The 22,605-nt window shown below is 36.2% G+C and overlaps 1 protein-coding gene across 1 annotated transcript; it reads left to right on the forward strand.

Moving 5' to 3' along the window:
• Positions 1–2,671: 2,671 nt before the first annotated feature.
• LOC106062680 (ATP-dependent RNA helicase SUPV3L1, mitochondrial-like) lies at positions 2,672–16,042 on the forward strand. The gene is made up of 17 exons (XM_056005854.1): positions 2,672–2,845; positions 4,906–5,158; positions 5,668–5,745; positions 6,086–6,193; positions 6,834–6,948; positions 7,067–7,235; positions 7,700–7,811; positions 7,912–8,081; positions 8,192–8,243; positions 8,396–8,524; positions 9,042–9,135; positions 10,584–10,803; positions 11,045–11,125; positions 11,508–11,687; positions 12,263–12,411; positions 13,509–13,758; positions 14,476–16,042. Exons 2-17 carry the CDS (start codon positions 4,912–4,914, stop codon positions 14,608–14,610), a joined length of 2,289 nt encoding a protein of 762 aa, XP_055861829.1. The 5' UTR covers positions 2,672–2,845; positions 4,906–4,911; the 3' UTR covers positions 14,611–16,042.
• Positions 16,043–22,605: the final 6,563 nt, after the last annotated feature.

Consider the following 22,605-nt stretch of genomic DNA (forward strand, 5'->3'; position numbering starts at 1 on the left):
AAAACAACTGCAGACTCTAGATCAGTGGTTCCCAAACTTTTTTATCTCGTAGACCCCTTGCCATGTTTTCTGCTTTTCGGTAGACCCCCTGCCAGTGGCGTAGCAAGGTACCCGTGGGTCCGGGTTAAAGAACATCTTGGTGGGCTCGGGTTCAAGAACATCTTGGTGGGTCCCCCTCCAGCCAATAAGGCAAATTTAGTGTGTGACAAAAATGAGTAATTTAAATACAAAGACATTCTAATGTAAAGATCGTACCTTTTTTTAAAAAAAATAAGTTATTTGAATGGATGGTTTTGAGGTCATACGATGAGAATGTATGGGCATTGGCATCATATTGGTTTCAAAATCAACCACCGCAAGAAAACAAAGAAACAAACTTCGAATGGATGGTTTTGAGGTCATACGATGAGAATGTATGGGCATTGGCATCGTACTGGTTTCAAAATCAACCACCGCTGGAATCCGCTATCGGAATAATTTAATTAGGCACTCGCTGAACCTCCAAGAAAACATTTAACATGTATATTTCATTTAGTATGGTGATTCAACCCAGGACTTGTGTGACAGGCGCGAGCTTAATGGGAGATGGCATAAACACGGCTTGGTGTTGGACCGAATTGATGTTGGAAATCAAGTGCCAGTGCTTCTTGTGACTGAATTAGAGACAGTATTATAAGTGCACATTCTTAAAAGCACGGGATAAAACGATATTATTAATTAATATCTATTCGTTTTAAGACACATTAGGAAGTAATATGTAAGCGTGTAGTTTAAATATTGGACTATTAGTGTTAAGTTAAATTTTAATTTAGGTGATGGCCAGATGTATACGACGTAACCACTGCTTGCTACACAAGTAAATATCACACCAGTACTGCGAGAACTATAGGACGTAACCACTGCTTGCTACACAAGTAAATATCACACCAGTACTGCGAGAACTATAGGACGTAACCACTGCCTTCTACACAAGTAAATATCACTCCAGTACTGCGAGGACTATAGGACGTAACCACTGCCTGCTACACAAGCAAATATCACACCAGTACTGCTAGGACTATAGGACATAACCACTGCCTGCTACACAAGTAAATATCACACTAGTGCTCCGGGTTTAAGAACATCTTGATGGGCTCCTCTCCAGCCAATAAGACAAATTTAGTGTGTGACAAAAAATGAGTAAACTAAATGTAAAGACATTCCAATGTAAAGATCGTACCTTTTTCTTAAAAAAAGTAATTATGTCATAACGTTTGATTCAGTTAGGACTGCATATAAGTAATAGTGTCTTAACAGAGTTAAACTACTCAAAAGTGTTTTTACTGGAATCACCAAAACACACTGGAAATGTTGTCTTTTTTGCACGTCTATTATCCGTTGCTATGGATATTATGTTTTATGTAGGAATTTGTTGTTCTATGATGTAATCATCAAACATTAAAAATTAATTAATCAATTAATTAATTTGCCTTATGTATCATTGTAAACGTTTTCGCAAAGCGCAGTTTCTCGTGTATTTCTTGATCTTTCACTTGTGGCTCAAATATTGGATATACAGAACTGTTTTCACTAACAGGAGAAGGGGCGAAGGTGAGTTACTGGCAACTAAGCCAGTAACTTTGAGCAGGAAGGGCTCATTAGCCTTGACTTGCTGCCCACCTAGCAGAAGGAAAACTGAATTCAAACCTCTGCTGCGTGCAACTTTACCCAAACACTGGAAACATTTCTTGGGTCAACCCTGTTAAAAATAAGGAGCCGGCGACCCTTAAGCATTTTGAAGCACACAGCACTACATTCTGTCAGAGCCTGTGACACCGCTGATCCAAAACACTGAATGTATGTCGTTTACAAAGAATTACAAAAGAAGCCTTTAATTTTATAACTCATACCACCAATGTGCCATTGATTTGTATTGTTGCTTAAAGAAATTGTTTTAATATCAGATGTAGGTTTGTGTAAAACAGTTTTTACAACTACAACGGCTGATAAAATCAATGTGTTTTCCGGTTTTTGCTATAAGTAAAGAGATATTGTAAGTCGCCTACAAACCATCATCTTCTCTATATGATGTCGAAGAGGGATTTTGTGGGTCTATTCTGAACTTTATCTTTGAGTTTTTGAAAGTTTTTCAAACCTTTATCTATTTTGTCAGGGTGGCATCGTCTCAAACGATCCTCCAGCGTAATTGGTTTCATATCGTCATAAAACCGCTTATTTGACAAGGAAAGAATGAATCCCAATTTTAAACAATCAACGCTGTACAGTCTTTCTTTTTGTTAAACATTAGTTACATGTAGACAAAATTAAGCTAGTGAAATAAGTATTGAAATTAAATGCTATAATTTTTAGTTTGAATAGCATGATACATATTTAAAGGATTAACTAAGGTACAAATCATAGAATAGTTTAGTAAATAATTACATTAGCGGGATGTGAAAATTAAAGTCGCAACATGATTAAATGAAATTTATTATCGTAGACCCCCGTAGACATCTCATAGACCCCCAATTTATTTTTTCACTTTCGTAGACCCCTTGGAAGTCTTCGTAGACCCCTGGGGGTCTATATAGACCACTTTGGGAATCACTGCTCTAGATCTTGAATTCTAGATCTATATAAATGTGGGTATTTTTGAAACGCGTAATCTAGATATAATAAAGAAACAGAAATGAGCGGAACCAATATGGCTGCGTCCTTATGTCATCATATGTTCAACAAGACTTGATTAGAAATACTAGAATCTAGATTTAGAAAATAATTTAGATTCTGATAGCAGATAGACTGTCTAGATCTAGTCTAGTCAGGGTCTAGATCTTAAGTCTAAATCTTAGACCTATCTAGACAGGTAGATCTATACTATATTTAGAGCTAGAGTAATTTATAATTTTATTTATTCTGGACATGTCCGATGTCGTGTCAGAGTAGTCAGTAGAGTAAGAGTAGTGACTAGTGTGTTTTAATTTAGTGTTGTGAGAGAGAGACACAGCCTCCTGTTTAGTAACACTAACAGTTTTCTCTACTCAACTCTACTGGCTGTTAACTTAGTGTTATTATATGAAATGATGAATCTGTACAACTACAACTGAACTCTCGCTGTTTTTCAAACTCAAAGTAGTCAAAGTTTTTGTGTTTATAAATTACGACTTTATTTTTATATTTAATATGAATTATGATGTGTGTGTTCGTTTTCCAATGATTCTGACCCAATTTCCTTCCATTTACTATCATTTAGCTGTCTTTTTATGTAAGAAAAAAGAATTTCAAATTTGTAAGTCATGTTTTTTCCTTGTTACCTGGATGACTTTACCGTTAGTGGCGTTAGGCTTACTACCTCTTCCTAGTCCTCGACATACGGCTACGGCCTCGGGTTAAGACTTTACTAGATCTATTCTATATTTTTTGGTTGGCTAAGTCTATTCTAACTAATGAGCCTGCAAACATGGTGATTGTGTATTCTTCTGTTTTTGGAGCTTATTTATTTGATTCATAAGCCAAGTTGTTTGATTCCATACAAAAAAAACAACTAATAGGGACAATATAGGGTGTTAATTAAATTACGATTTTCTTACCAAAATTCCAAACAACCAGTTTTGGACATCAATATTTATGATCTTATATATAGATCTATATATATTATATAATATAATTTAATATATAATATTATATTTGTTTTTTTGTTGTAGTTGTATTATAAATTATAGAGAATAAAAGTGGGCTTGATACATTGAATGAAGTTAAATGCCTAGATCTAGACCCACTAGTGGCTCTAGATAGATCTACTGATCTAGATTTATATAGAGAGAATATAGAGGATTAAGCTATTTAAAAGCAAGAATGGCCATCCTAGCCTGTACTAAACTATACTACAAGAGATCATCTGTATTAGAAATTTATTTAATGAATAAACAAAAAAAACACAAACGTTTAACACACATCTAATCATTCAAACATAAAATAAGTCTAGAAGTCACTATCCCAGACAAATGGCCTCTTTGACCTTAAATATAATAACAGATATAGGTTAGGGGTACAAAGATAAGTAGCTAGCAGCTAGAGTCTTGTACAAGTAGTAAGTAGATAAATATTAAGCTAGGATAGGGACTAGATCTAGATTCTAGACTAGACTTGGCTTTTTAAAGACAAGTTAATCATACTTATATTGACTAGATCTAGAGAGTAAAAGAGATCTTTCTAATGACAACCCTTTCTTCATTCTCCCCCCACTGTACCTTGAAGGATGACTTTTGACAGTGAGTCATTTCCTACAATATGACCTGCCTCTCTTGATAGGCAAAAGAACTGATTCACTTACTTTCTTCACAACTAAAGTAACTTATGAAGCACATGAATACAAGATAAACATTATGTTCCAACATTATGGTCTAGGAAATGAAGCTTTTCTGGTCCAGTACATCAGTGGATCTAGGATTTTATAATAAATACACAGTGAATCAATAAATCGTTTAGAATCAGTGTTTCCCAAACTGGGTTTCGTGGAACCCTTGCGTTCCGCGAGGCCTCTTTAGGTGTTCCACAAACTACTGGAATTATGAACTAGTAGGTCACTGCAGGAATTAATCTCTCTTAAAAAAAAAATAAGCTTAGAAGTGCTCTCCTTAATACTCAGAATGTGTGAAGTGTTTAGTTAAGGAATAAGTTTTGGAATAACTGGTTTAGAATAGTAAGTCTCCCACAATTATTCTTTTTTTTTTTTAACTCTGAGGTTCCTCAATGAAATCTTTTATTTTTAATATGCATTATGATATCATTCATAAGATCATTAGCACTTCTTCCATGCAGGCATAACTATTTGATTGATAGAAAACTAATGCATTTTATCACTACATTTTATGCTCCTTTTGCTCATTAAAAAATATCTTCATATTACTAAACTTGCATGTGCAGTCTGAGATGACCTGCAGAGGCTCTGTCAAGTTCCTCCAGCTGTGGTCAAGAGTTGCCAGTGCTAGACTGTCTTCCCACTACTATGTCTCAGGAACATTGCACAGCGCCCACCCTCTAGTATGCTGCAGATATAAATCAAAGAAGTCGAGTGACTCGCTCTCCTCAGTTATTCAGCCAATAGCTGTTCAACCCGCAGCTAAGAATGCAGACGACATTGATATTGGAGAAGAATTGACTGGAGCCATTAGGAAGGGTTAGGAATTATGCCTTTCTTAAAGTGGTTAAATTTTTTATTTTTGTTTTAGTAAATATTAAATATAAGTTTGTTTCTTAATTCATATTTGTTGAGAATGCACACACCTTTTTTAAGTAGTTACCAGAATCTAGGTGTCTATGTCACAACTGTGGTACTCACACATATTATGCAATATATGTCATAAACTTAACAAAATAAAGAGTTGTGGTTGAGGGATCAAGCTGCTTTATTGACTTGTTGCGTATCAGATGTTTCTTCAGGAAGAAATAATATTTTGTCCTGTTGAGATTTGTAATTCAGCTTTATGAGTCCATTCACTGCTAATAGATAGAAACAATGAAACTAATATTTAGCCACAGAAACTGTTCTAAAGTTCATTTTTATAATCACCTGCTAAATTTTACATGGAATTCTATTTTACTTGTACTAATAAGAAAAATCTATCAGAGATTTAAAAAAAAGATATAAGGAGGTGAATATTTCAAATTTTTAAATATATTTTACAGAGAATATGTTAAAACTGTTGATGCAGTTTCACAGTCGAGAGGAAGTAAAAAAGTTAGCACAAAGTTATGGATTGGATCGTGAGTATTTTAAAATGAGTTAGCGGAAAATCAGACAAGGGCGTTCAGCCTGATAATATTGATCTATTTTTAAGTTCAACACTTAATAACACTTTAAAATATTTATTCATCTGATAAAAAAAAAAAGAATGCTAGTACAGTGTGACCCACAGAAAAGTATCAGACCTTTGTTATGTTGGATATACAATCTCATGTTTTGTTAATTCAAGTAGATTTGTAACTTAATATAAGACACTATGCTAGAAAAAAAAAAAGTAAGCTACTTTTCGATTGGTCATTTAGTCCCCATAATATTGTGGACATTTTGAATTACTTAATTGTTTTATATTTGTTTCTGCAGACAGTTTGTTCCATAAAGCTTTCTTAAGTTTTAGAAACTTTTGTATCAAATCCGAACAGTTACCTGTTGACCTTCACATTGTGTTCAGTGATATACTCCAGGGCTCGGGTAAGTCTCGGGAATATACTTCAAAGTAAGGTCAGGCTGTCCTACTTTAAGACAAGTGACGGGGCCTTTATGTTAAATAAACAACATCTTTATTATGGGAAGCACCTCTATACAATTAAAAAAAGATTTTAGATATATTGTAGAATTTTAGGTTTATTAGGTGTTATCGTTTGTTTACTGTTGCTTTGCATTCAACACCAAGCATGTTGATCCTTGGTTTTTTTTTTTTAGACATGAACTCTTCCATCTCCTGTAATGCTGATAAGATCTAAAACTAGATATTTATAAAATGGATTTTGAAGCCCTGTCATTACAAAATTATTTCAATGGTAAACGACAGGACACTTTTGAATCTATTTTTCTGCCTTACAAAAATAAAAGTTTCAGGACATATGCTCATTACACTAATATAGTTTACTGCTCTGGCAAAATCAATATATACAATGACTCATCTACTGGACTGGTCCCATGCTCAGGCTTGTGAATATTCATATTGTACCAGGATTATGTGCTATATACTTTGTACATTTAATTTTTTTCTTCTACGGTTAGGGCTGGATTGATCATTTTATTTCATTGATTCTAATTGTTGATTACTATTGCAGCTCTTCCATGCTAAAGTTAATTTTATTACCTATAGGTCACGTCGATGACATCTTCCCATACTTCCTCAAACACAGTTATGAAGTATTTCCTCACTTAGAATCAATGGAAGACCTAAAGAAAATCAGTGATCTTCGTTATCCTGCCAATTGGTAATACTAAGATAATTCTGTGCCCATTTGCTTACTGTATGTCTAGGAAACTTTATATATATATATATATTACAGCTCTTTTTTCAAAAAGCTTGTTAAAAGTCTTTGTATATGTCAGGTATCCTGAAGCACGTTCTATACAGAGAAAGTTTATCTTTCATGCTGGTCCAACCAACAGCGGGAAAACTTACCATGCCTTAGAGAGATTCATCAAGGCTGAGTCTGGTGTCTACTGCGGCCCGCTCAAACTTTTGGCCTCGGAAGTATTCTACAAATGTAACGAGGCTGTGAGTATTAGGTTCATATGTTGACAAGAGCTCTTTTTTGAGTCGTGATCTTATATCCAGTGGCGTAGCTAGGAATTCGCCATCGTTAGGGGGCATGGGGGGGGGTCTTGACCTCTTTTGGGGTCCCTGCATTTTGCGGGATATTTAATGAAAAAAAACACTCATTTGGGGGCACTCCTCAAGTGGGGGCCTGGGGAAATTTTCAAATTCTCCCCCACCCAAGCTACGCCTCTTTTTTTAGCTTTGGTTAATTCTCAAGTGCTTATATCTAGATAATATTGCTGTATCTCTTAGTGGATCTAGTCTACTTTTAAGTCTTTTTGTTTCTTAGTATCAGTACGTTATTTTCTTGTTTTTAAAACCCTTTACTAGGTTAGCCCATTAAACATTTTAACATTAAATGTATTTGAAGACTCTTACATTTTTATATATTTTATTCATATCACTTGCTCTTGATCTATCAGGGAACGCCTTGCGATTTGGTGACAGGGGAAGAAAGAAGATATGCTCATGAAGACCAGACATCATCAGCCCATGTGGCATGCACCGTGGAAATGGCCAGTTTAGCCACACCTTGTAGGTTGAAAATAGTTTCATAGTAGCAGATGAGACTTTGGCTATGCCATTATTGTTGATTGTTTAAGGAACTAAATATATGTTGTTGTGTTTTGTCCAGATGATGTAGCCGTTATAGATGAGATTCAAATGATCAAAGACCAGCAGAGAGGGTGGGCCTGGACTAGGGCAGTCCTTGGTTTATATGCCAAAGAGATTCACGTGTGTGGTGAAGCTTCAACTATAGATCTAATCAAAGAATTGGCTTTGTCAACAGGGGAGGAAGTGGAGGTACGATAGGTAGCACTCACACCTCTTCTTAACTCACATGCCTCCTTTTTTGACTTGTATATTCTGTAGTATTACCAACAGAAAGACTATTGACTATCTTATGTTTCTAGGTGCGTAAATACAAAAGACTGACAAATTTAACATTCCTGGATTATTCAGTTGGTGAGTAAAAAAATTTTTTTATTATTTTTTTTTAGTTATGTATGAAAATCAAGCCACCGTTGTCCTGGTCTGCCTTTGAGGTGCCTGCCTTTTGTTTTTAACTGCATTCAACTTTTAAGTCTGAGCTTACATTTCCTTCTTCTTCATTCTAGGAAAATTTGAAAACATCCGGCCTGGTGATTGCGTAGTCTGCTTTAGTAAGAATGACATCTACTATGTGACCCGACAGCTGGAGCTACTCAACAAAGAATGTGCAGTAATTTATGGCTCTCTCCCACCATGTAAGTTTCTCATCCAATCCTTCTTGGCACTACCAAGTGGAGATAACAAGTTTTATGGGATATTTGCAGAGATGTTCATATTTATGATATATTGTAATTCAAACTTTCGAAAAGATTTTTCCATGCTTCTTTTTCTCCAGATGTTGAACCAAACTTTCTTTAAAATGTTAAATTCTTTAAATTATTTTTTTTTACATTTGGGAAGTTATACTAAAAGAGAAAAGACCAAAGATAACTTAATAACTAAACTTCAATCTTTAAAAATAGGCTAGTGCCAACATTTGTTTATTGAATTGCACTATGTAAATATAATTATTATGTTTTACATTAAAAGAGTTTAATCATTGAATTTCGCAAAATTGACTTTTGTATATACCCATTATTCAATGTGTCAGGCTACTATAGTTCTTGTCTACAGCTTTGTATGCTGATGTAGACTACATTACACTCCAGTCTGACATTTTTATCTACTATCCCCTAGCAACTTACATGCTCTTTATGTGTTGTATATTTCCAGCCACAAAATTAGCTCAGTCTTCCAAATTTAATGACGTCAATAGCTCCTGTAAAGTAATGGTGGCCACTGACGCTATAGGCATGGGTTTAAACCTGTAAGTATATTACTAAAATATGCTTTTCACATTGTATACTGTTTCCCTGCTGGATAAGGGACATAACTGACACATGTAGACTGTCAACAGATTGTATGGAATGTAGTTAGGGTTCTTGGTGTGTACTGTGTCAATGTTGGATTAAATTCTAAATTACAAATTATTGCTTCAGTACTAGACATTTGTTAGAAATTGCTTTCAACTTTGTTTCTTTATTTCTTGAAAAAAAAACCCAGTAATTTCATTTGCATATTGTTTTAAATTAGTAGACTGTTCCCATTGAAAACTCCAAGCCCAAAGTTTCTTTTCTATAAGACTATGTCCAGCTCTATATGTGAGTTTTGTATTTATTCCTCTAGCTGACATAAAAAAAGAAAGAAAAATTGTGTTAAATCATTCCCCTTTACATTAAGAGACATTTTTGGATGATGGTGGTGTATTATGACACTTTATATTATTAGAATAAATAGCCGATGGAAGTATTTAAGTAAGCTATCAAAGGCAGGTTCATCTATGGAACAACCAGATAGACCTGTTAACTACCTCACCCTAAGGTCAATGTTAGTCAACAATCACAAAGAGGAGTGGCTCAACCAATGGGCATCAGGAAACACAGGCAGAGCCATGTACAAAGAAATGACTACGCCTAACAAACTGGACAGTATTAACTTCCTCCCCCGCAAAGAACAATCTACAATCTTCCAACTAAGAACAGGACACACACCACTATTAAATTACCACCTGAACAAAATAAACTCCACACAACTACCCCTTTGCAGACATTGCGCCCACCCCTTTGAAACCGTAAACCATATCCTCTTTGAATGCCCCTCCCTAATCCATCTTAGGCAGACCCTACTACCACTCCAGCCAAACATAACCAACACCCTGTACGGCAGCGCTGAACAACTGAAGAAAACAGCACACTTTTTTTTCCTTGGCACAGTTTGCAAAAGAGCTCACAGCTCAGCAGCAATAAAGCTGGCTAGAAGAAGAAGAAGAAGTATTTAAGTAAGAAGTAATGTATTCACAATTTTAAAAAAAGTAATTGTGTGCATTATGACGTGTTTGATATAAAATGAGCATGACCCATACATTTTATTGGTTGTATGTTTAAGAAAGGTTAGAGGGTGAACAATGTATAATAAATTTATAAAAAATATTTATGTTGTAAAATGTTCAACTTTGTAGCAGCCTATAAAATAAGACTAAAAAAAAAAGCTTTAAAATTTCGAAATAATTTGTAGCTAATCTTTAACATTAGAAATTAAAAGCATATATTTGTCAGAATGGATCCTAAATCCCATTTTGTATACTGAGAACCTTCAAAGGTCTTATTTGTGGTTAGTGGGCCTCATGCGCCACTTTCACAAACTAGTGGTTGAAGGTCTCCTGTGGCCTACCCCAACAACAGTCCGTACTTATAATGTCCCTTGTTTGTTCAACAGAGCCATCAAACGTATTGTCTTCTATTCTGTAATGAAGCCCATGCTGAATGAGAAGGGGGAGAAGGAGATGGATCTCATCTCAACATCCCAAGCTCTACAAATAGCTGGTAGGGCTGGACGCTACAACACCGCTTACGAGAATGGAGAGGTCACCACGTTTTACACCAAGGATTTGAAAATATTGAAAGATATAGTCAACCAACCTATCGAGTCCATTAAAGTGAGTAGCAGGTTTGGGTAAATGGTTTTGTCTTTGGGTGAAGTCTAGGTAAAAGGCTATATCTTTTGGTGCATTGTGCACTATATCTGTGCACGTTAACTTAATTTGAAGAATAGTTTTAGTTTACCTACTGGTGTTAAATATTTTGTGAAATAAAAGATTTAAAGGCAGAAAAATTGTCACATCAAATCTGTTTTTGATAAAAAAAATTGTTATATTTATGCTACTCTTTATGTTCCAGCAAGGTGGCTTACACCCAACAGCTGATCAGATTGAACTGTTTGCATTTCATCTTCCTAAAGCAACATTATCTAATCTCATCGTAAGTAACACTAGTTTTGCTTGTTATAGCCACATTAGCTTGGTAAATAATACTTTCATATATATTGTATCTACAACCTCTTTGCAAACATCATCACAACCTCTTTGAAAGTAATACTTGTCATTTGTTATTCTCTGAGTTAATTACAGTGGATTTGTGTTGTTTTTTTTGTGCTAACTTGTTTTCAAGAGACAAAATGATAAATTAAAATAAATTGTCCATTCGTATTTGAGAATAAGGGCTGTCTAGTCCAATCGATTGACAAAACAGTAATAGAAAATGATTTGATATCTGTGGGCCAGTAACAACACATGTAGACTGAAGAGTTATTCTTTTTATATTGTATGTGTTTTAAAAATAGACAATAAATGTTTCTTTGCAGGAAATCTTTGAGCAAATCTGTGCACTAGACAGTACCACCTACTTTATGTGCAAAATGGAGGACTTCAAGTTTCTCGCAGATATGATAGAGCACGTCCCGTTGCCTCTGCGTGTCCGCTACGTGTTTTGTTGTGCTCCCATCTCGGTCAAGCAGCCATTTTCTTGCACCATGTTTTTACAGGTCAGTGATGCTTCTAAGTATTATAAATAACTTTGACCCATTTGTCTCTGTATTACCTTTTCTTATTATTCACAGTACAGGCATTCCTTCAAAAGAGAAGATATTACAATATTGCTAGTGTGTTTAATACAACTTATTGTATTATTATATTACTAGTGTGTTTATAGAACTTGTTGTATTATTATATTATTAGTGATATTAATAGAAATTATTTTATTATTATATTACTAGTGTGTTTATTAGAACTAATTGTAAAATCTATTGATTCAAGTTAAATAAATAGCTAATTGTAAAAGACTTTCATGTTTTCAACTTTTGGTAAGCCAAGAAATAGTTAAATGAAAAAATGCACAAAGCTTGAACATCATGCAGAAGATATTTATCAGAAGAAATTTATCTTCTTTTTTAAAAAAAATATATAGAATGAAATAACAAACAGAAATTAAAAAATATTTTTACAAACCCTGTCTTTTATTAAGTATTGAATTTTAAGGCCATTGCTTGTAATGCTATTGTTTTTTATTACTAATAGTATTGTAATAGCATACTTGAATAATATCACATGACTATTTTAGTTTGCCAGGCGTTTCAGTCGCAGTGAGCCCCTGACGCTGGATTGGTTGTGTCAAAGAATTGGCTGGCCAATGAAACCTGCTGGTAACTTGGCAGACTTGATGCATCTTGAGAGCGTCTTTGATGTTTTGGATTTGTATCTGTGGCTTAGGTAGGTCAAGAAAAGTCATGGCTTTAAAAAGGTTTACAGGGCTCTTAGGGCTATTAATAGCTATCCTAGTATCAGGGCCGGTCTCAGGTAATTGGAGGCCTTAGGCAAGGTGAATTTGGTGGCCCCTGAATTATTAAGCAAATAATAATAATAAGCATTAAGAAAATTATAATTACCCATTTCATAACATAAGTAGTCTAACATATATCTAAACATTTGTCAATAAACCTTGAGCTAGCTATAGTAGAGTAGAGCTTAGTTAATAGACGTAGTTCTCTGCTATATTTGAGATTTGATACAAGTTTTGCAATGCTTTTAGTCCAGAGAGGCCCCCACCAATTGGAGGCCCTAGGCCGCTGCCTGGTTTGCCTATGTTTAAGGGCGGCCGCCTTGCTATTATTCAGTTTTTGTGAGCAGCAGAATACTTTATTACTTCGAGAAACAAAATCTTGTTGCCATAATCCTGTTTCTTCTTCTGATTCATCTTCTTAACAAAAACCTTGTATTCTGGTATTTATCTGCTGTCAGCTCCACTTAGGAGCAATTAACACCCCATCTGTTTAGGGTGCACAGCACAAGTCACCTTGTCTATAAAGGGACTGTCTAGTCTCTAGCTAAACAAAGTCTAAGACACTCTGCTAATATTATTATTGATTTATTATTAAAATTTGTCTAACAATTGCGCATTAATCCTGTCATAAGAACACAAAGTTTATATCTGTTTATACTTCAGTTTCACTTAAAGCATGGCTGTTTGTTTTTCTGATCAGTCTCTGGTATCTTTTCTAGGGTGGTAGAATGTTGAAATCAAGTCTACACATCATCTTCACTGTCTATAATATGTCTAGTTTGTTGGTCACTTGTGTTTTTACTTTGCACAGAAAAAATTTTTCTAACATAAATTATGTTGACAGCATACTTGATTCAACAAAGGGGAAGTAATTTGTTTTGTGACATTTTGATACTTTGAGTTTTTCTCCCTGCCAAACTGTTCATGTCATAACATTTCTTTTTCCCCATTTATGACATAGCTAGAGATGTGGAAACAACTTTGTCAATTTGCACATTTTTCTTCATGATTTTTCATTGACTTGCAGCTATAGATTTCAAGACATGTTCCCTGACCCAGTAATGGTGAGAGTTCTCCAGACAGAGCTGGATCAAATCATACAGATTGGAGTCAGAAACATAGTCCAGTTGGTTAAGAACCAGCAGAACGGCAGCCAGGAGATGGTAGACAGTGAGGATAACTTTGTCATGAAGACGAGGAACATGAAGCTGTCACACAAGAGACCATTGGACTATGACTTGCAGAAAGCCAAGGAAATACAAAGTTCAGAGAACAAGGTGATCTATTTTGTATGTAGCTGAGTTTAGAATAAGACAAAATTAAGTACAGAATGATAAATACAGTCTGATATTGGTTAATCCACGATTAATATAGACTGAGTTTAGTCAATACACCATCAATACAGTCTGATATTGGTTAATCCACTATTAATATAGACGTGAGTTTAGTCAATACACCATAAATACAGTCTGATATTGGTTAATCCACGATTAATATAGACGTGAGTTTAGTCAATACACCATAAATACAGACTGATGCTATTCATGTAAGAATTAAAGATAAGCTACACTTGTTTCTGTGGCTAGCAGTATACAAGAGTAATGTGAAGTCAGTCGAGTGACTCTTCTCTCTAACTGAACCAACTGATATCAGTACACAAGTTATCATTTCTTTTGGATTCTTGCACCAAATACACATTTTTAAAAAGAATTTCTTTTTTAAATTTAATTTTGTTTTTTTTTTTTTGTTTTTTTTTAAATCCACCATCACAAAATTTAGAGCACATTTCATTGTTGTAAGAAAGATTTTGCCAAATTTTAAGAAAGACTTTGATTTTTAATTCATATTTAAAAAAAAAAAAAAACTCAATGCTTATAGTGAATAATTTTCTTAGCAAGCTCTAGTCTACTCTGTCTAATAGACAAATGTTTTGATAAAGAGATTGGGCCCGGGGAGGACTAATTTAATGTTTCATTTTTTTTTGTTTTGTTTAGGCTGCTGTGAGGAAATTATCACAAAAACTATTAGACAGCGGTGAATTAAGCTCTGAGACTCTGGAGAAGCTGCGGAAAGAATGGCTGCAGGAAGTGAAACAAAGTGGACAGATGACGGAAGACGATGAGAAATAAAAACAAAACAGTCCCAGCTTACAAAAGAATATTTGATCTAAAAGTGTGTGCACATCAAACCTTCTACACTCAGCTGTTACTGACCTATGAGAACTATGAACAACACTTTGATCTTAGCCAGGGAGTTCTCGTTGTATGATCACTCACTAGCCAGGGAGCTCTCATTGTATGATCACTCACTACCCTGGGTAATAATGAGGTTGATGTTATGTTTAAAATGACCTTTAAACAATTTCACCTTTAATGTTTCACAATGGACACTTCGTTGCCTTTTTGTCAGAGAAAGTAGGTATGTATATAGAAAAACAACCTTGTAGTCAAGAGACTGAAGTCTTAGCGCTTCAATATGGAGAGAGAATCTCAAACTGGAATGTTGGTACCATTTCATTTGAAGTTTGATAGTACCTGGAGCTTTAGTCTAACAACATGTACTGCATGGGGAAGGTCATTGTATGGAGCAGTCCTTTCTCCTTTTGACTCCCAGTGGAGCATAGGGGCACATCATTCTGGGCCATTCCTCTCACTTGGGTCCATCCATCCTGCCATCTTTGTTTCTTGGTCTACCAAATCTCCTTCATGTTTGTTTTTGTCTTCTGGTTATTCTGTTCCGATGTGGGTTCCTCTCACTTGGGTCCATCCGTCCTGCCATCTTTGTTTCTTGGTCTACCAAATCTCCTTCATGTTTGTTTTTGTCTTCTGGTTATTCTGTTCCGATGTGGGTTCCTCTCACTTGGGTCCATCCATCCTGCCATCTTTGTTTCTTGGTCTACCAAATCTCTTCCATGTTTGTTTCTATCTTCTGGTCATTCTGTTCCCGTGTGGGTTCCTCTCACTTGGGTCCATCCATCATGCCATCTTTGTTTCTTGGTCTAGCAAATCTCCTCCATGTTTGTTTTTGTCTTCTGGTCATTCTGTTCCCGTGTGGGTTCCTCTCACTTGGGTCCATCCATCATGCCATCTTTGTTTCTTGGTCTAGCAAATCTCCTCCATGTTTGTTTTTGTCTTCTGGTCATTCTGTTCCCGTGTGGGTTCCTCTCACTTGGGTCCATCCATCCTGCCATATTTGCTTCTTGGTCTACCAATGTCCTCCCTACCAATGTCCTCCCTACCAATGTCCTCCCTACCAATGTCCTCCATGTTTGTTTCGGTCTTCCGGTCATTCTCTTCTTGTGTGGGTTCCTCTCCAGACCTAATACGACAGTAACAATACTGTGATCTTGAGCTAAGGTCTTGTGAACTGTATTCATTGACTCTATGCACTGAGGTTGTGTACTGTGTCTGTAGTACTGTACTGCACAACTAAACACAAAACAAAGTGATAATGTATAATAAATGTATGATAAGTAATGTATATACAAATAACATTGAATTAGTATTCAATACAGATTTCTTGTTTTATAAACTTAACTACAATAAAACTTGTCAGAGGTTTTTTTTTTGTTTTTTTTTACATAGCTTATAACAAGCCTGTCTGTCTGGTAAAAAGTTTGTGCTCGTTATTTCTCCCACACCCAATCTCGGATTAAGCTGAAAATTGGCACACAATTTTTTCTTTTATCTGATAGCACAAGAATCAATAAAAAAAAATTGGTTAATACACTATTGGTAATTATTTTTTTTTTATCTCGGGCAAGGGAAAGAAATCCTACTTAAAAGGTGGGGTGATATAAGTTGAATTAGTCCCCTTGAGGACTTCTGAGCCCTGAGTGAACATTTGTATGCATTTAAATACAATCGTGTAAACATTTACCAATATATCTCGACTCATGACACTGATCCCTCCCCCTTTCACAACTGGCCCAGAAGAGTGATAGGATCATATAACATTGAGAAAGCTAAACAAAATCAATTGGTAAAAATATTTCTAATTGCATAGATTTATTATGTCTAGGTCTATCATACATATAATTACATGACTAACTCAAAACTAACTGATACAATTACACTTAATATAATCTTTGTTTTAAAAAAAAAACAGAATAGTACAAAGCATTTTTCTTTATTAAACCTAATGATTCCTTATGGAATGGCAGACAGGAAATCAAACATTTCATGAACAACTCACTTAGCTCAAGGGTGCCTCTTTGTGTTCTATTGGAAGTTACAGTTTGTTCAATGGTATTGTGGTTTGTACAAAATGACAGGATGTCTGTCCACAAGGCTGGATGGCTGACTGGTTGAATGATATGCACTCTGGACTCCGTATGATGGCCATGATGGGTCTCGGTTTCTTCTTCTAGCCGGCTTCATGCTGCTGAGCTGCGAGCTCTTTTGCAGACTGCACCAAGGAAAAAATAGTGTGCTGTTTTCTTCAGGTGTTCAGCACTGCCGTTCAGGGTGTTGGTTATGTTGGGCTGTAGTGGTAGTAAGGTCTGCCTAAAGTGGCTTCATAAGGATGGGCTCAGTGTCTACCTAGGGGGTTAGGTGTATGGGATTTACTTTGTGGTCATTTAAAAGTGTTATATCCTGTTCTTAGTTGAAAGCAAACTGTAGATTGCTCTTTGAGAGGGAGGAAGTTATTACTGTCCAGTTTGTTTGGCATGGTCATTGCTTTGTACACAGCTCAGCATGTCCAAGCTTGAATTGTAAGATAGTTACAGAGAGTGAGGTAATGATTCTCACCAACACAAGAAACAAACTGCATAGAATTTTTTTAAAAAATGTGTATGTCCAGTATCTTAGCACCATCTACGATTACCAACAACACTAGTGACTTATGGTAAATTCCTGACAACAACACTCAGAAGATGTTAGTCTTTAGCCATCCGTGTTTTGTCATAACCCCCGCGCATCTAGCATTTCACAACTTCTATCAACCAATACAGGGGTTCTCAACCTGTGGGTCGCGACCCCCTTGGCGGTCGAATGACGATTTGCCTGGGGTCGCCTAAGACCATCGAAAATTGTCTACTCTTCTATTGCTGTATGTGTGTGTGTGTAGGGGGGGGGGGTCGCGGCAGAGTGGTGGATTGTAAAAAGGGGTCGCCGAGCTTAAAAGGTTGAGAACCGCTGAACTAATACCTGCTCTACAACGTAATACAAAGCAATAAGTCCCTGCTAGAAGAAATACACGAGGTAACTAGCACAGCCACAATGGACCGTGAATGAGGCAACAGAACAGACAACTAACATGGTACTGGAGTCTCAAAGATACAATGCTATCATTTTTTTTTTATTCTACTGTTACTTTTTAATAGGAAACCTAAGAATTTGCGCTATTTAAGTTTAGCTTTATCATCATAGAAATCCTTGGGCCTTAGACCTCTTTTCTTTGCCTCTTTTTTTTTGGGCTTTATATGCCTCTTTTATGGGCCCTCTTGCCTCTTTTGTGGGCTTTTTTTTAAACACACACACACACACATTCTACTGTTACTTACAAACAAGAGTAAAGAGTAGAACGCTTGAAGAAACGTTCAGCCCTCTCCAGTGGGTTACTCCGTCACAGTTTTATAAACAAACGCAATCTACTTAGCCTTGAACGGTCAGCAAACCCTAACCCTAGCTTACATAGCCCACCGGTATAGATTTACATGTATTTCTTCGGAGAGTGTTGCGTCACAAGGACAGACCACTCTATTCCAGTAGTTACTTTCTAGTAACTAATATAGTAAAGTAAAGTTCCCCTTGTGGTCTATAGGGTAGATGATGTAAAGGTCATCTGTTTCGTTGCCTACGGTTACCAAGGGTGTCATGTGGCCAAGCACAACGACCAACCGCCTTTACTTTTCCTCAACTAATGTCAGGTACCTATTAGAGCTGGGTGGACTCAGAGGCGCCCGAAGATCCCGAAATTAAAAATCCCAGGATTCGAACCCCGGTCCCCGGTTCGGAAGCCAAGCGCTTTACCGCTCAGCCACTTCGCCTCATATACGCAGCCGTAAATTCATGCCGTGGTCTTGTTTGTATTGAAGAGGGATCATTTCCTTTTGTGACGTGAAATACAAAAAAAAAATGCGGGCCACTGCCATTGAATCGCACTTTTAAAAAAATGGGTAAAGATATGTATACATACAATGTGCTTTATTAGTTGTTTTAAAATTAAAACAAACGTATTCTATTAAATGTTAGTTGCTGATAGATTAGACGACACAAAAAAATAGTAATAGGCCTACATATTTGTACAACATTAATTTTAATAATGAACAAAACTCTGCTTATAATGGTTACCGAAGAATACACAATAATTATCTTTGTTAATAGATCTAGTCTCCTTTACATTTAGGCCTATACTATACTAATTTTTGTAAGTTCTGAAAAAAAAAAAGGCCTTTATAGTTTATTTTAAAACAAAACGGTTCGATTAAAGAACAATAACCAAACAAAAAGTGGCAGCTGCATCTAAATTTTGTAAGACACTTCTTCTTCTTGAAACTGTCAGGTAGAGTTGAGCCTTCGGCTCTTGGAACTCCAGGCCAGCAAAAGTGAACAAGAGCTCCCTTTCACCGGCCTGAATGGGAACAGTGTACACTGTTCTGTCTGGCGGGGTGTCAGACCCACGGCCATAGACAGCATGCACCGGGACCCCTGCCATTTTCCTTTTCTATACCAGGCTAACCGTGCAGGACACGCCATTTATGTAACGGCCCCTTGAGGAACGGCGCCTGGATTGTGACAAGGATGGCTGCCTGGTCGTGCGGTTTGCTGGACTGTCGTTCAGATTTATCGATGGTCCAGGGTTCAAACCCTGCCCGCTCCCATCCCCCGTCGTCCTGCGGGAGGTTTGGACTAGGAAGTAATTATCTTCAACTCTGAAGGAACATCCGAAACATGTAAAACATTTTACAAACATTTTTACAAGGTTGTGGGAGCTTTTTTACAACTCCGCACAGTGCAATGAGGATGCTCTCGCACTCCTTTGGCACCCCCACGGGAGTCTTGTTTTGCTACCCTTTAGCCTAATCGTTTCCTCTTACGATCGTTTCCACCCGGGCGTCACTATGAGGCAGGGTAGCATCCCCGGGATAAGACACAAAACAGGATGAAACCAGATTGGCAATAACTCTTCAAGTTTAGAGACCTAAACAGACGGACGACACAAAACCAATAGCGGTTTTTCGCCGCTAACAAAATATTTCATTTCACACGAGATAAATATATCGGAATTGTATTAACTTTAGAATGATCTATTTAAACTAAATTACACCATGTTCCATGATTACACTACATACCTGATTAATATGTAAGTTTGATACGTGACAGAACGAAAAAGAATCGCTGAACCTGGTCTTTGTTTACTATCATGACTTAATAATATAACAACACTAGTGTGTTTAAAATATTCTATGTAGGCTTCACTAGCTAATTTAGATTTAACCACTCATTCTAACAAAAACATTTGGCTATCAAATACATTTAAGTAGGCATATTTGGCATTTAAACAAAACAAAAAATGCCAGTTTTTTTGGACACTCAAAGTCAAATATAAAGACATAAATAATAAAACTATTCATAAAATAGATTTTTTTCTGTCCTTTAATTTAGTAAACAGGAGTTTGATACAACAGTTAAAGCAAATTTTGTGTTTGATACGGCGCATAAATATTTCATTGCTGCTGTAACTGAGTTAAACATTGAGCTAAACCTTCAAGTTATCTTATAATTACAGATGTTCTTTTCTTTCAGTGCAGAAGATGATTACATCCCAAGCGTATCAGTTAATGTAAACCCAACTCTGTCTGGGAATAATCGAATTAAAAAAATAAAACAAACAAACAAAGACTCCTCTCGCGCTTTTTAACACTATACCATCAATTTCGACCAATTTGTATTCAAGTTTTTATAAGATGTTAACTTCACTTAGATCTAGCTGAATAAACCGAGACAAAGTATTGACATCTTTCAATTGCGACAAACTTGTTTTCAAATGTAACACGATGGTCTAGTGTGCCTCTTGAACGCGTCAAGTATCATTGAACAGATGGTCTAAGTAACGAAATGAAAAGAAAAGTCAATAGTTGGCTAATACAGCTTTACAAGTGCTATCAACAATAGTATACCTTCTCTCTTGATGAAGTGATGCCAACTTTTGTTGCATTGATGCCAACTTTTGTTGCAGTGATGCCAACTTTTGTTGCAGTGATGCCAACGTGAACGTTTGTAAGAAGGATAATAGTTAATCCAAATTGAAAAGGTCAAGATGTACTGTAGTCACCACTGGATCCGGAAAAATGTCAAGAGGCTTAATTCAATGTTCTATTCTCATTGTATCTAGATTTCAAGTCCACATCTAGATATCAATTTAAAAAATGAAAAGCAATTTTTTTGGGGGGATAAGCTATAAGCCCCCATGTTGACTTATTAAACGAATTACAAAATATACATTGATTTTTTTAAATTGATTTAAAAAACAGTGTTAATAAAAAGACCTTACATTTCAATAAAGTATTCGAATGCCAGTATTTGTCATTGGATCAGACATTTTTCTCTGATTTAATGCAGGATAACACTACCCTATAGCTACTTAACATTGTAGTGCCATAGATGATTTAGACCAACAAATAAAGCTATAATCTATCGATAGATCTAATACTATATTAGAAATCAATCACCCCGATGTCTAACTCCAGTTCAATTAATTCACTCACATGGAGTGCTATCCTGCCAGACGAGTTCATAGTTTATTTTGCTTTTTGGTTCGGTGTCGTGGCCTCCAATTGCTTGACAGCCCTTGGCATGCTGTCCAACCTTATTAACATCACCGTGTTTGTGAAACTAGGGCTGAAAGAGAGGGTCAACTTCAGCCTGTTCTGGCTGTCCACTACGGACCTGGTACTGGCTGTGTTCCACGCAGCAATGACTAGGGGCTTTATCGGAGACGCAGAACTAGGACCGATAAGTGTGGACGGCACAGCATTCATCAATTTTCTCTGGATAATAAAAGCTTTATGTAAAGACCTTTCGTCAGGCCTGACCATGTTTATCTCTATAGAAAGATGCTTATGTGTCATAAGACCAATACATTTTAACTCGTCCTTTATTGCCAGACACGGCAAACTGATCGTTACAGTCATTCTAGTATTTTTTATTACCTATTATTCGCCTCTTGTCTTTTCTTTTAGTTTTGTTAAAGACACCAACTCGACACTATTTTATGAAACCTGGACAGATTTCTACATCGAGTATGACAGGTTTAATTACTACTTCTTGGGTTTTTTCCTGTGCGTGTTCGCGCCCTTTCTTGTTCTCGTCTGCTCGGTATTAATGTTTAGAGGATTGCAACAGTCATCAAGAGTTCGCAGAGCGCTCGCTATTGAAGGCCAAATTGACCATTCTCACTCGGGCAGTGTCATGACTACAAAAGAAAGGCGAGTGGTCAAAATGGTCTTTGTACTTGCTATTTTATACATGATAACTTCTTTCCCACTGATAGCGGCCTTAGTGATATATGATTACTTTGATACATTTTATTCCGAGGCTAATTTGATCGAAACAAGAAATCTGATTTTATTAACGGAGATGGTAACGTTTTACATAGGGACTTCGTATGGCTCCTTCAGTATCTTAGTCTATTATTACTTCAATGCTAATTTCCGAACTCAATTTCACATCATTTTTAGTTTCACACTATTTAAAATGAGACAGGAAAAAAGCTTGTGTACCAGCCGATCGGTCACTTGATTTAATCGAGACCTTTTGCTAAAGAAGGCCTCCATTCTGACTTGCGACGTCGCAACCCGTGGGCAGTGGAGACAATCAACTCGTTGCCACGTCGTACACACCTATGACGTGTCAATAATCTATTGGTCTAGACTGTCCACAGGTTGCAACGTAGCAGGTCCGTGTTCAGGCCCTGTATGACAATTGGTCTCGATCTGACCCATTAAATGAGGTGGCCTAAAAGTTTTCTCACAAGTTTAATTTCAAGTATTTTTTATATGAAAGCTTATTTAATTAAGCAACTTTAAATTTAATTAATAAACTCAAGTATTGGTACTACAGTCTGACTTCGGTATGTTTTTTTTTTTTACTCAAATTTATAGGCAAATTTTAATTAAT

The sequence above is a fragment of the Biomphalaria glabrata genome, chromosome 1, assembly GCF_947242115.1.
Source record: "Biomphalaria glabrata chromosome 1, xgBioGlab47.1, whole genome shotgun sequence".
Taxonomy (NCBI): domain Eukaryota; kingdom Metazoa; phylum Mollusca; class Gastropoda; family Planorbidae; genus Biomphalaria; species Biomphalaria glabrata.

What these genes read in the sequence shown, in the direction of transcription:
- LOC106062680 (XM_056005854.1), top strand. Translation starts at nt 4,912, where the DNA reads ATGACCTGCAGAGGCTCTGTCAAGTTCCTCCAGCTGTGGTCAAGAGTT. An exon ending in ACAAAGTTATGGATTGGATC is followed by an intron (nt 5,746 to 6,085) that starts GTGAGTATTTTA and finishes TTGTTTCTGCAG; the next exon opens with ACAGTTTGTTCCATAAAGCT. An exon ending in GGCCAGTTTAGCCACACCTT is followed by an intron (nt 7,812 to 7,911) that starts GTAGGTTGAAAA and finishes TGTTTTGTCCAG; the next exon opens with ATGATGTAGCCGTTATAGAT.